General features: G+C 44.3%; 1 protein-coding gene across 5 annotated transcripts in view; it reads left to right on the plus strand.

The window, feature by feature from the left end:
• cacna1c (calcium channel, voltage-dependent, L type, alpha 1C subunit) overlaps nucleotides 1-13,504 on the plus strand; it is a 1,623,635-nt gene that overhangs the window by 1,364,887 nt on the left and 245,244 nt on the right. For all 5 annotated transcript variants that reach the window (XM_072484617.1, XM_072484613.1, XM_072484615.1 and 2 more), the window contains 2 exons: nucleotides 8,915-8,956; nucleotides 10,547-10,675. In XM_072484617.1, the coding sequence (XP_072340718.1) occupies nucleotides 8,915-8,956; nucleotides 10,547-10,675 (171 nt within the window). The remainder of the gene's footprint in view (nucleotides 1-8,914; nucleotides 8,957-10,546; nucleotides 10,676-13,504) is intronic.

Genomic DNA, 13,504 nt, shown 5'->3' on the forward strand with positions numbered 1-13,504 from the left:
CTACTGCTGTTTGTCATTTTTATAAATGACCTGGAGGAGGGCGTAGAAGGATGGGTGAGTAAATTTGCAGATGACACTAAAGTCGGTGGAGTTGTGGACAGTGCGGAAGGATGTTACAAGTTACAGAGGTACATAGATAAGCTGCAGCGCTGGGCTGAGAGGTGGCAAATGGTGTTTAATGCAGAAAAGTGTGAGGTGATTCATTTTGGAAGGAATAACAGGAAAACAGAATACTGGGCTAATGGTAAGATTCTTGGCAGTGTGGATGAGCAGAGAGATCTCGGTGTCCATGTACATAGATCCCTGAAAGTTGTCACCCAGGTTGAGAGGGTTGTTAAGAAGGTGTACGGTGTGTTAGCTTTTATTGGTAGAGGGATTGAGTTTCGGAGCCATGAGGTCATGTTGCAGCAGTACACAACTCTGGTGCGGCCGCATTTGGAGTATTGCGTGCAATTCTGGTCGCCGCATTATAGGAAGGATGTGGACGCATTGGAAAGGGTGCAGAGGAGATTTACCAGTATGTTGCCTGGTATGGAGAGAAGATCTTATGAGGAAAGGCCGAGGGACTTGAGGCTGTTTTCGTTAGAGAGAAGAAGGTTAAGAGGTGACTTAATTGAGGCATGCAAGATGATCAGAGGATTGGATAGGGTGGACAGTGAGAGCATTTTTCCTCGGATGGTGAAGTCTAGCACGAGGGGACATAGCTTTAAATTGAGGGGAGATAGATATAAGACAGATGACAGAGGTAGATTCTTTACTCAGAGAGTAGTACGGGCGTGGAATGCCCTGCCTGCAACAGTAGTGGACTCGCCAAAACTAAGGGCATTCAAATGGTCATTGGATAGACATATGGACGATAAGGGAATAGTGTAGATGGGCTTTAGAATGGTTTCACAGGTCGGCGCAACATCGAGGGCCAAAGGGCCTGTACTGCGCTGTAATGTTCTATGTTCTATATCCCCCCCTGCCACCCCCCTGCCCCTTCTCCCCTCCCCCTCCCTCACACCCATGCAGGGCATACCTGGACGATCACCTTTGCACACTAAATGCCAGCTTGGGTACCGCCATGACACCCAGGTGGGACCAGCAGTGTCAGGATGCCACCCTGCCCAGAGGGCATGCACCTGGGGACTCCAATCCTCTGTGAGATGTCCACAAGTGCTGTTTCATCTGGTCCCCGTTTGTGAAGACCAGTACTGAATGGTGCTTGCCCAAGATCTCAAAAGGGAGCAAGTTAGATCCCACGCCTTGGTTAGATCTTGGAAACACAAAAGTAATTGTCAAAAAGTAATCCCGCCCACAATTGGTGTGATATACATCATGATCACGCGAGGTGTAGCAAGCCGGGTAGATCCCGGAAGTGGGATCTCCTGGCATCTACCAATCATGTTGTGCCTCGCCATGTCCCTTTTTTGGCGCAACGCGATTGGTAGGTCGCAGCCTTGATTTCCTACGAGTATATAAAAAACAAAATGGGAAGAGGCACAGTATCATGAGTCATTTCTAGTGAATGAATGAATACTTACCCATCAGGATAATAATCATTTAAAATTAAATTAGTACCTTAAGTTAGACAGTTGATATTGGATTAAGAATCTAATTTTGAATTACGGCATGGGCATAATGGACAGCACGGTGGTACAGTGATTAGCACTGCTGCCTCACACGCTAAGAACCCGGGTTTAATTCCAACCTTAGCTGACTATGAAGTTTGCACATTCTCTCCGTGTCTGCGTGGGTTTCCTCTGGGTGCTCGGGTTCCTCCGACAGTCAAGGTGTTCAGGTGAGGTGAATTGGCCATGCTAAATTGCCCCTTAGTGTCCAAAGTTTAGGGGGTTACGGGGATAGGGTGGGGAAGTGGGCCTAGTTAAGCGTGCTCTTTCGGACGTTCTGTGCAGACCCAATGGCCTCCTTTTGTACTGTAGGGATTCTACCAAACAACAAGCAAGGTACTGACATGTTTTCTTTTGAATTGGAGTCCATATTGCTTGTGATGTGAGTTCATATTTATATACATGATTATGTAAGTTGAAGATCTAATTATTAAAAAGGTATAACTGCAATATCTGTAAAAGAAATCATTAATATTGTTTGTTATTGAAGATGAGCGAGTTGGTATATATTTTTTTGATTTCTTCTATCTAAGAATATTTCCCCATGTTCGCAGCAGTAAGTCATATGCCTACTTTCTGCCTAGTATAGCTGAAGGAATTTTTGTGTAATTTACCAGGTTATCAACATAAATACCCAATTGCATAGCTCGTAAAGAGTTGTTGTCCCTGTATCAACATTAATACCAATAGAAATGTTCTACCATCTCAAAAGTTGAATTTACTGCCCTACGAGGGCAATGGTAGACACTACAATTGACATGCCCACCTTGTGTGAATGAAGAATAATCAGTTGGGCTTCCCACCCCTGATCACTAGTCAGTGAACTGCGGTAGAAAGGCACCTATACGAGTATCAAGTGAGCCCAGGTTTGGGCCTATGGTGTCTTTGTGCCCAAATAGCCTGCTTACATATAAGTAAAGATCTTTGGGTACGGTAATATGTTGGGGGGGGTGGGGGGGGGGGGGTGAGGTTTCTGGAATAGTCAACTGTGAAAGTCCTGTTTCAGACCTAACAGATTGGGGTGACATATTACCTGCAAAACCATACCCAAACAAGTTGACCTTTGGAGGATGAGAGGAGGAGAAAAATTGGTGTATAAAATTAATGAGAAAATAAATTAAAAGTCAAAGATGTGAGAAACACCGCTCACTTGATAATAATTTACACTTAGTCAAATTCTGACGAACAATTTTATTCAATCGATCTTGCAAGAGCAGGTGCAGCCCATCAACATTGGCAGACACAAAGAATTCATACAGCATCACTTTGTTATATACAATCTGTGAGAAACACATCCCACAAACTGCCGAAAGGGCAGTTTCCTTATCAGTGATTCCTTATTTGGACTTGTTATGTTCATTTTGTCTTCTCCCTTGCATAGTGGTTTCTGTTAGCTCCTGGTATATCCTTGGGCCGTCAATTAAAAGATAAGAATGAGGCCCCCTGCTTGCACCTGCTGTCTTCCCCCTTGCTCAGTGGTTTCTGTTATTGTACATCCCGTTCTTCCCCGAAGGTCAGTCCTGTACATAGTTACACAACTTGCTCACTGTAGCTTACAGAAATTGACATCTTAATTTCCCATCAAGCCCTATTGTTGACATCTTAATTGTGAACCAGAGTTATACATGTAAAAACAACATAAAATGCTCATTTCTCATAATTCCCCTTTTTTTTCTTTTTACTCTTGTTGCTTTTTACACTATGTAGCTCCTTCTAACCTACCCCCAAATTGTCCAATATCCTCTCAACCTCTCTTTCTATGGGGTCGTCCACTCCTTCAGTCTTCCCTCTTTCTAGGAGGCAAATTGTATCCTGGCCTCCCTTACCCAGGGGTAATGGCATCTGCTTGGTCAAGGCTGTTTCGATGAGCCTCTGCTCCTATTACTACGATGATGGATACAATTAACCCTTTCCATTTCCCAAACATTCATCAAATGAGGTGGGTATGCTTTGTTTAGATTGTTCCCCTTTTACACTCCCCTTCTCCTTTTGTCTTTCATAGGCTATACTGAACGGTATGGCTAGCTGAACTAATGCGCATGTCCCTTTCCATTGGGGGGGTGGGGGGTAGAGCGGGTCTTAGGATCTTTCCTCCACAATACCACCATATATCCGCACGTGGTATTTTTAGTGATGAGTAATTGCCCTGGGTGGTCACGTTCTTCGTCTCAATACAAGTCTTGAGTTCTCCCATACCTTTACTTAGCCCCGTATTAGAACGACTTATACACGATTTATGATGCGTCACGGTAACCAAGAAGGAGGGAGGGTTTGCTGATAATTTCTTATTAACAGCAGGGAACATCAGAGATAGGGCAGTGCAGGTCTTGTTGCCCCAGGCTGTCTCATCTTGGTACAAGGCCATCATGCATTCCATGCTCCCTCTATTTTCTGTCCACCCCATTGGAAAGGGCTCCATATGGGCCTGTGGTCTACCTGATGCGCAAGCATAACAATTGTCTTTCTCCAGCGACTGGGCCAAATACCTCACCCACTCAATTCATGCATTCTGTTCCTCATAGCCGGTTTCTATCTCAAAGGCTTGCTCTAAATCTTTTACTTCAATTATTTTGACTCCCTGTCCTTCCTCCGCCTTGTCGTTCCTAGTTCCATTAGTGGGAGTTGCCCCCTGGTCTAATGAGATACGGAAGCAGCATTCAGTCTCGCTATTTCTCATTTTTACCCCGAATATCTCATGTCTAAGTGAACAAACCCTATTGCCTGTCTCAATCCAGGCCGTGTGTATTACGGTGATGTATACGGGGTTACAAGTTCCAGCCTTGCACGTTGAGGGGGAATTTCCATTAATCTGTTGAATGGATACGACCGTGGTGCCCCTCTGGGCAATTGGCAGAACCTTTTCAGCCAACGCCCCCCTCTCGGTAATCATCCCCCCTCGGTAATAATGAAGAGAATCTACCCTAAACTCCTTTCTGACCCCGCTGACTCGCAGTCTATGAGGGTGCATAGATCAGTCCGTATTACCTGAGGGTACCGACTTTCTGGGATTGTCAATGTCACCATATGGCCGATTCCGAACTCCCACATCATATTATTATACATTACATAGTCCATTTTAGCTGTAGTTTCGTCATATTATTGAACAGTTCAGGATTTAGTGTCTTTTCAATCTTATCTTTAATGGTTCCTCAGTGGCCTCCACATGCCATTGTTCCTGTTCAGGTGGTGATTTAACGGGACCCTTCGTTCTGCTGTAATGAGTCCAACCTTTTTCCACGGTTCGTATGGCAGTCTTTGTGGTTAACAAAACCAGGAACGGTCCGTCCCAAGTGGGTTGAAGCTTGGTTTCCTTCCACGATTTCACCAGTACCCAATCTCCTGGTTTAAATTTGTGGACTGCGAATTCAAGGGGAGGTGTCTGCGCTAGCAGTCCTCGTCTCCTGAGGAATGATAATGAGGAAGACAGTGCCAGTATATATTTCTTTACATAGATATCTTTACATTCTGCAATGGGCAATTCTCCCATTGTTCCAAGGTCTGGCAATCCGAACAACATTTTGTATGGGGACAACCCCAAATCTTTTCTTGGAGCCGTTCGGATTCTTAGAAGGGCTATCGGTAAGCATTTTGTCCAGGGGAGCCTAGTTTCTAGTATTATTTTTGACAAATGATTTTTAAGAGTTTGATTCATCCTTTCCACCTGTCCCGATGAGGGGGAGTGCCAAGGTGTGTGGGAGTCCCAATTTATCTCCAAACTTCTAGTAGTGCCTTCTTTAATAGAATCGACGAATTCATCTACAGAAAACCTATATGTTTAATAAGTTATTGTGTTTGATATTTTAAAATAAATGTTTAGAATTAGCCTGGAAATTAAAACTTAAAATGATGTGGAAGCTGGTCTTAAAAAAACCAAAACAACTTTGATTAAAAAGAACAGATCGTTCAAGGACATTTGATAACGGGAATTTGGAAGCAATCCAACTTTTACTCCCAGTCGATGAATTTGAGCTGAAATACTATTATTGAAATGTTACTGAATCAGTAGTATCAAATTTGATTAATTTATTAATTATAATAATTATTTTGAAATGCCTGGTTGTTGGGCCCCTGCGGTTGGCAGGGTTGTATGCTATATTGGGAACTTGCCGGACGGGGAACTGACACTGCGGTTGATAAGACCTTAGAGGTAAAGTGACTTCCCCTGACCGAGTCTATATTTTCTACCAACCCGTATCGGGGAACTATTTGCTCTAGAATGATTTTAGAGACTCCGCCTGCGGTGGCGGTGGTTGTAGGGTAAGCTTCTACCCAACCCGTAAGGTGGTCTACCAGGACTAACACGTATTTCATCCTTCCCACGGGTGGTAGTTCAGTATTTGCAGCCTTCTCTGTAACAAACTGTCTCTCTCTCTCTCTGTATTGAAACAGTGACTCAAGGGATGTTGCAGCCTTCTCTGTCTCTCTCTCTCTCTCTCTCTCTCTCTGTATCTCTCTCTCTGTCTCTGTATCTCTCTGTCTCTGTATCTCTCTGTCTCTCTCTCTCTGCCTGTCTCTCTCTGTCTCTCTCTCTCTCTGTGTATCTCTCTCTCTCTCCTCTGTATCTCTCTCTCTCTCTCTCTGTCTGTATCTCTCTGTCTCTCTCTCTCTGTCTCTCTCTCTCTGTCTCTCTCTCTCTGTCTGTCTCTCTCTGTCTGTCTCTCTCTCTATCTCTCTGTCTCTCTCTCTCTATCTCTCTGTATCTCGCTCAGTCTCTCTGTTCTCTCTCTCTGTCTGTATCTCTCTCTCTGTCTCGCTCTCTGTATCTCTCTGTCTCTGCCTGTCTCTCTCTCTCTCTGTCTCTGTATCTCTCTCTCCCTGTCTCTCTCTCTGTCTCTGTATATCTCTCTCTCTGTCTCTCTCTCTCTCTCAGTATCTCTCTCTCTCTCTGCCTGTCTGTCTCTCTCTCTCTCAGTCTCTGTCTCTCTCTGTCTCTCTCACTCTCTGCCTGTCTCTCTCTCTCTGTATCTCTCTCTCTGTCTCTCTCTCTGTCTGTCTCTCTCCCTCTGTCTCTCTCTCTGTCTCTGTATCTCTCTCTCTGTCTCTCTCTCTCTCTGTCTGGTTCGCTTCCCCCTGTCGGGTGTTTATTCTCCCACAGTCGCATGCCTGCTCTTCTAATCATACCCCTTTCTTCCCCCGTGAATAGGATACTCATAATGGACATTAATTCGGTCCATGTGTATATATTAGGACCTAAGAACTGATTGAATTGTTCCGCCAGTCCTAAGGGGTCTTCCATTAACGTTTTCATTTCTTTTTTGAATGCTCTGACTTCTCCTGAATTTAAAGGGGAATTTACAAATCCTACATCTCCATCTCCAATCGGGACTTCCCGAAGGGGGTTCAGTTTTGTTATTTCTGGTTCCTTTCCCTGTCCTTTTGTGGATCTTAATATCATTTTACTCTCTCCTTCTTCTTCAGGGGCTTCCTCTGATTTGCCTTTATTCACTTGTTGGTCATTTGGCGAGTTATCGTCATTTGACTTATTCTTATAAGGAGGTGGCAAATTATCTAGGACGTCCCATTGTTTAAGAGGGGCGGTGGGAACGTCTTCGCCCTGTGGGATTAATGGATATATTCGGGTGGCGTTCCTGCTAGGAAGCCAACAACTCGCATAACTTACTTCTTTATCGGAACAGGGTCTTTTATCATTGACATATATATTCAAAATTTGGCACACCCAATCTTCGTCCGAACTGTATTTCGGCCAAAAGACTGAGGGTTTACGGATTGCTTCCTTTATCCATATGAAGCCACAAAATTTTATCATTGTTTTCCTGTCCTTATTTTTTGTACAACTCTCAAAATCCCAATTCACTAACATCCGACCCACTGGACTTTCTGGTGGGATATTCTTAGGGATTCTCTTATCAGCGCCGTCTCCTTGTTTCGAGTTTTTACTTCCCATTGTAATGTACTCAACTTTCACTTATTTCGAAGTAAAGTGTCTAGTTATGACCGGTCCATCAAAACAATCACAATCCTGAAAGTACTTATATCATCAATCCGCCCATACACTTTTACGGATGTCTAGATATAAACTCCAGAGTCCTTATATCATCAATCCGCCCTTGCGGATGTTTAGATACGAACCCAAGTCAACAAGGTAATACTTAAAAGTTGTTTTTCTTACCTTGCTCCGTGCACAGAGTTGCCTGACTTTCACTTCCACGGCGTGCCTGCCACTATAATCCGTTATTTGCTTCTTCAGAATGACTACCCTAGGAACGTGTTCAGTTGACCGTGGGTAACTACTCAAGACGAAGTACGAGACTGTTTAAATAACGGGACGCATCTTCTCGGTTCCTCTTGAGCCGCCCCCCTCGATCAATGAAAACTATCCCGGCACGATCCCCCAATTGTGAGAAACACCGCTCACTTGATAATAATTTACACTGAGTCAAATTCTGAAGAAGTATTTTATTCAATCGATCTTCCAAGAGCGGGTGCAGCCCATCAACATTGGCAGACACAAAGAATTCATACAGCATCACTTTGTTAGATACAATCTGTGAGAAACACATCCCACAAACTGCTGAAAGGGCAGTTTCCTTATCAGTGATTCCTTATTTGGACTTATGTTATGTTCATTTTGTCTTTCCCCCTTGCATAGTGGTTTCTATTAGCTCCTGGTATATCCTTGGACTGTCAACTAAAAGATAAGAATGAGGCCCCCTGCTTGCACCTGCTGTCTTCCCCTTGCTTAGTGGTTTCTGTTATTGTACATCCCGTTCTTCCCCGAAGGTCAGTCCTGTACATAGTTACAACAACTTGCTCACTGTAGCTTACAGAAATTGACATCTTAATTTCCCATCAAGCCCTATTGTTGACATCTTAATTGTGAACCAGAGTTATACATGTAAAAACAACATAAAATGCTCATTTCTCATAAAGATGACCATTTATAAACTACACCATTATAGTTTACAGTCCAATGGACACCTCATGCTGCCTTGCAGCCTCTCACCTGCAATGGATACAAAAGGTCTGAGCAAAGTTGTCAGAGCTAGCTGTTCTTGGGAACTAACAGTATTATGAAGTCCTTTTAAGTAAATATCACAAATTGTAAAATTGAAATGACCAACACGAATAAGATTAAACACATCTCAAGTTGAAGGAGAAGTAAAAGTCTATTAGTTCTATCTGAAGCATTTCCAGGTGTAAGAAAAGAGCTGTGAAATCCCCTTCCTTTATGTTGTGGCTGGTTTGCTAGTATAAAATACAGACTTGTGTAGAGATGTAGCTGAAAAGCTGTCTCACTGCCAGTCTTATTATAACTCATCTCTATCTGCCTTTCTTTAAAGCCAGCGACAAATGAGAATGCCTCAGCCACTTCCATCCCCACGGTAAGACAAATGTGCAGGTCTCCTTCCTCAACTACCACATGCTTTTGTTTGTTTTTCTGCACTGCCATTTGAAATTTGAGTTTGCATGTTTTGAGCCTATTTACTTTGTTTGTCATTATTGTGGATGTGCACTAATTTGTTACTGTATATGATTTGTGACAATTCTTTCATTTGTTTTTGTGACTATGCAATGGTTCCTCAGATCCCAAACTGCTTTCTGGTTGCCTTTAAATAAAATAGTCTACCTCAGTACAAATTAAGGCCTAGTTCTGTTTACAGACAATAAAAGAGAAAATGTTTAGTATTGAGGATTGTTGAAGTGTTCAGTTTGAACTTATTTGTTTTTTTGTAAGTGATATCACCATTGTTTTCTTTTTGTGAAACAAGATTGAACTAGACAGCAAGGCCGGCAACAATATTTAATGATAATTGGCCCACTTAATGAGGCCTCGCGGGCTTCTCGCCGCGAATGAAGGTTGATTTGAAGGCACCACGCTCACCTGCCCTCTTTCCTCCCCCCGCCCCCCCTCCCCCACCCCCAACTAACATCTGCCTCTCCTGCCATTCACCGGCCTCATTTCGCTTGAGCGAGAGCGCATGGAGGCCGGAGAATCGCACCCGTGATTTTTTTTTTGCTTTCCTCAAAATGTCTAACATTTTGTGAGGAGAATATTTGAAAAGAGAAGACTGTTTTGAACAAACTTAATAAAGAGTTTTTTTTAAAGAAGGAAGCCTTTTACAGGATACCATACAGGAGATTTGAAGCATTTTCAAGGGATGAGATTAGAGGAAGAAAATTGAATTAAATGCAGTTTAGGAGAGAGGAAGGAGAGTGGGAGTTAATGGAACTTTTTCCAGAGTGGTTGCAAGTCAGTAGAAGTGGTACACAGGGCTCTGTTCTATAACTGCTTATGTTTACCAAGGATTTGCAGATAAGGGAAAAAGAAATGTTATCTGAGTTTTCAGATTATGCTAAAATAGGATGGAAGGAAGCTGCAACAGGGATAAGATGACAGTTTGGGCTAAAGATGGAATTTAATGTGGGGTAGTATGCTTCAGTAAAAATGTAGAGAAAAAAGGGGTGTTGAACAAATCATGGCTTCTCCTTCGAAGAGCCACACAGGCTAAATGGGATGAATGATTCCCTTCTGTGCTATATATTTCTATTACACTTTGAATAGATCAAAAATGGACATGTGTTAAAATAATAATCTGTCTATTGAAGTCTATGGATGAAAATAGTGATGGGTGTGTATATTTATGCATATTTTCTGCTTAACCCAGTAAACATTGCTGTCCTGGTGCCACTTGTAGACTATATCCAGCTGTAACATTTCAACTATCTGATATAATTTTGGACCTAATGAAAGAGTGGGAATGACATCAAGTGGTATATTTTGGTGGTGAATGGGATAATAGTTCTAAGAACTTTCTATTGGCTATGTTTTACATTAAATTTGTAACAAGGACATTTTGGAAAAATAAAAGTCACCAATAAGCTGTTGGGCCTGAGCTCTGGCTGCAGTATTGCCAATAGTTGCCACTTTTTAATATATTTTGTGACCGGTTACTTTCTGTGAGGTACTTCAGAATTCAGATGAAAACTCTAGGATTTCCATTACCTTCTTCCGTCTATTTCGGGTGATGCGCTTGGTGAAACTGCTAAGTCGAGGTGAGGGAATCCGAACATTATTGTGGACGTTCATCAAATCATTTCAGGTAAGGAAAATTATTGAAAGCTTTAATTTTGTAATGCTCTCGATAGTTACCACAACCTTTTCTTTTCAATATCAGGTTACGACACAGAGTGGTTAGTTTACTTTAAAAGTCTTTTTATGGTATGTTCAGAACAGACTGTCCATTTCAAGATTATTTTGCACAGACACAGCCTAAATAAGGCCTTTTTTAATCAAGAGATCACTGGAATTTTGAGGATTGCATTTTGAGCAGCCAGATCCCTTTTTCAAGAACCTCATAAATAAAGGTTTGAAAAAAATCAGTTTCTGTGAACTACCAACCAAAGATTTAATTGGGCATCTTAGTTATTTCCTGTCATGATTCTAAAGTGATTTCTGTAGTGTCACTTTGGGCATGTTTGCCAGAGTGTTTCTCGAAGCCCGGGTTGGCAAGATTGCAACCCGTACTACATGTCACTTTGTGCCGAAAATTAGCCCCGACGAGCTTCTTTCCATTACTGGCTGTCTCGCCATCTGATTTGCCTGACTCACACCACAGCTTCTCACCGCTAATAAGGGGGAACTGCTTTTAAACCACTCATCCCAGTCAACACACAAGCATGACAGCGTATAGATCTGCCCCTCACTTTGGGGATGCCAACCTGGCCAGGTTTCTCAATCCTGTGGATGAAAAGTGGAACATCCTGCTCCCCCGAGGGGGGCTGGAGGACCAGCAGCAGGGTCAGCAATGTCGCCTGGGAGGCAGTGGCAGTGGCTGTCAGTTCAGGCAGCATAACCAGGGGGACCGCCGTCTGATGTCTGAAGATGACCAACCACCTCCACCGAGCTGCAAGGGTAAGTTACCACCTCTCTGCTGGCATCAGTTCTGCCGGCCACCCCTCAAATCTCCAAACCCCCCCACTACTGATCACTGGCTGATACCCACACCCTCCCCGCATCCAATCTTCATGCTCGTTCCTCAGAGCCCCCTGGCACCCATCAGCATAACCAATTCATGTCCAGATGCGGTACCCACATATGCCACCTGTTATAGATCCCCCGACCCATCAAACACATGGCTCACAATATTCTCCTTTTGTCCCCGCAAGAGAAGATAGCCCATAATAAGCAGGAAAAGGCCAAGGCAGGAGGTGAAGTCGCAGAAATCAGAGTCCTCATCCACTATGAGGAACAGTCCCTGGAGATCGTAGAGTTGATCTGGAGAGAGCAGTCACCAACAGCGAGATTGACCTGCGCCGCAGAAGTAAAGATCCACTGCCCTTCACCCAACTGATCTGTCTCAAGCGAGTGTTCATGTCAGACAAAATTATCCTTCTCTCTCACTGACCACATGTCCATCGTCCCTCAGGATCTCCATCTGATGATGCCAGGCCATCCTGTGTCATTCCACTCCGGCCAACCAAGAAACCATCTCGGTGGAGAGTTCAAGGAGACCGCCAGCGAGGCATCATAACTATCATCCCCACCTTCCACCAGCACTGAGACACACACCTCAGTGGGCAACATTAGTGGACAGGCTTCTGCGGCACAATCTAGTGAGCACACACAGTTACTGATGCACATCAGGTGGAGGCAGGAACATCTAAAGGAAACAGCAAGTCAGAGATCCGCTGGACCCCAGGAGTCAGATGGGTACCAGTCAGTTGCTGTGCCTCTGAACAAGGTTCTCCCCGAAATTATGCAAATGATAGGCCGTGACATTCAGGAGGGGATGTCAGGTACATTCCAGCGAATGCATAGCCGATTGGAGGAGTCCCAAATGCTTTGGTCGCATGAGATGTTGCCGACAATGTGTGGCAAGGAGGCCAACACTGCTAAGGTGGTGACTGCCATGTTAAACCTGGAGCATGGTTAAACTTGGAGCATGATGTGCGCGTCTTGAGTGGTGTCCAAGGCATGTTTCAATCTGTGACGATCAGGGCTGAGGGCCTCGGCTTCATATAGCAGCCACTGAGGGGTGCGTCCCAGACACAGGTGGACATGGCCCATTCATTGAGGAGCATCGCTGAGAGTGTCAACACCATGGTATGGTGCAGGACTAGCAAAGACATCAGAGGCCTGTGGAGCTCGCTCCAGCTGCCCCGCTGCACCATGGAGTCCCCCAGGGCCCTCTGGGCACTGTCAGGGATGAGGAAACACTGGAGGCCAACCCGGGCCTTCCACCAAGGAGATGACAGCGATCTCCAGTTCTTCTCAATCCGCCCCATTTGACATCGGCGCATCTCAAGGGCAGCGGACAGAACAGGGTGGCATGCCAGCACTTGTGGCACCGGTAATTCAGCCAGGGTCCTCTGATTCCAATTCACCCCCGGCGGGAGAACATAGGGCTGGATTCTCCGTTCCTGAGGCTAAGTGCCGATACCTGTCATAATATACACCAGTATATCATGGTGAAGAAACACACACACACTGACACACAGCAAGACCAATCAACACACACAACACCGCAGCCAATCACCAGTTAGAGCACACGCACTATAAAGACAGGGGGCATCAGAGTTCCCGCTCATTCGGGATGCAGCCTCCTAGAAAGGCAGAGCTTACAGCACAGATCTTCACCATGTGCTGAGTGCATAGACTGGTTAGGACAGGCAGAGGTCTTTAGTTTAATCTGACATCGTGTTAACCCACAGTGAAAGTATGTTCAACAGTTTCTAACTTAATAAAATAGTGTTGCACTATTTTAAGTGTTTGTGGCCTGTATGTGTTCCACGGATCCAGAGCACCCAACACATCAATACCAACAAAGGATCTGTGATGTTTTATGATGGGAAAATCAGCGCAAAACCCTCACCAATTCTGCTACCGGTGAGGGGCTAGCATCGGCGTCACGTGAAACACCCGTGGAACG

Source organism: Scyliorhinus torazame, chromosome 19, assembly GCF_047496885.1.
Source record: "Scyliorhinus torazame isolate Kashiwa2021f chromosome 19, sScyTor2.1, whole genome shotgun sequence".
Taxonomy (NCBI): Eukaryota; Metazoa; Chordata; class Chondrichthyes; order Carcharhiniformes; family Scyliorhinidae; genus Scyliorhinus; species Scyliorhinus torazame.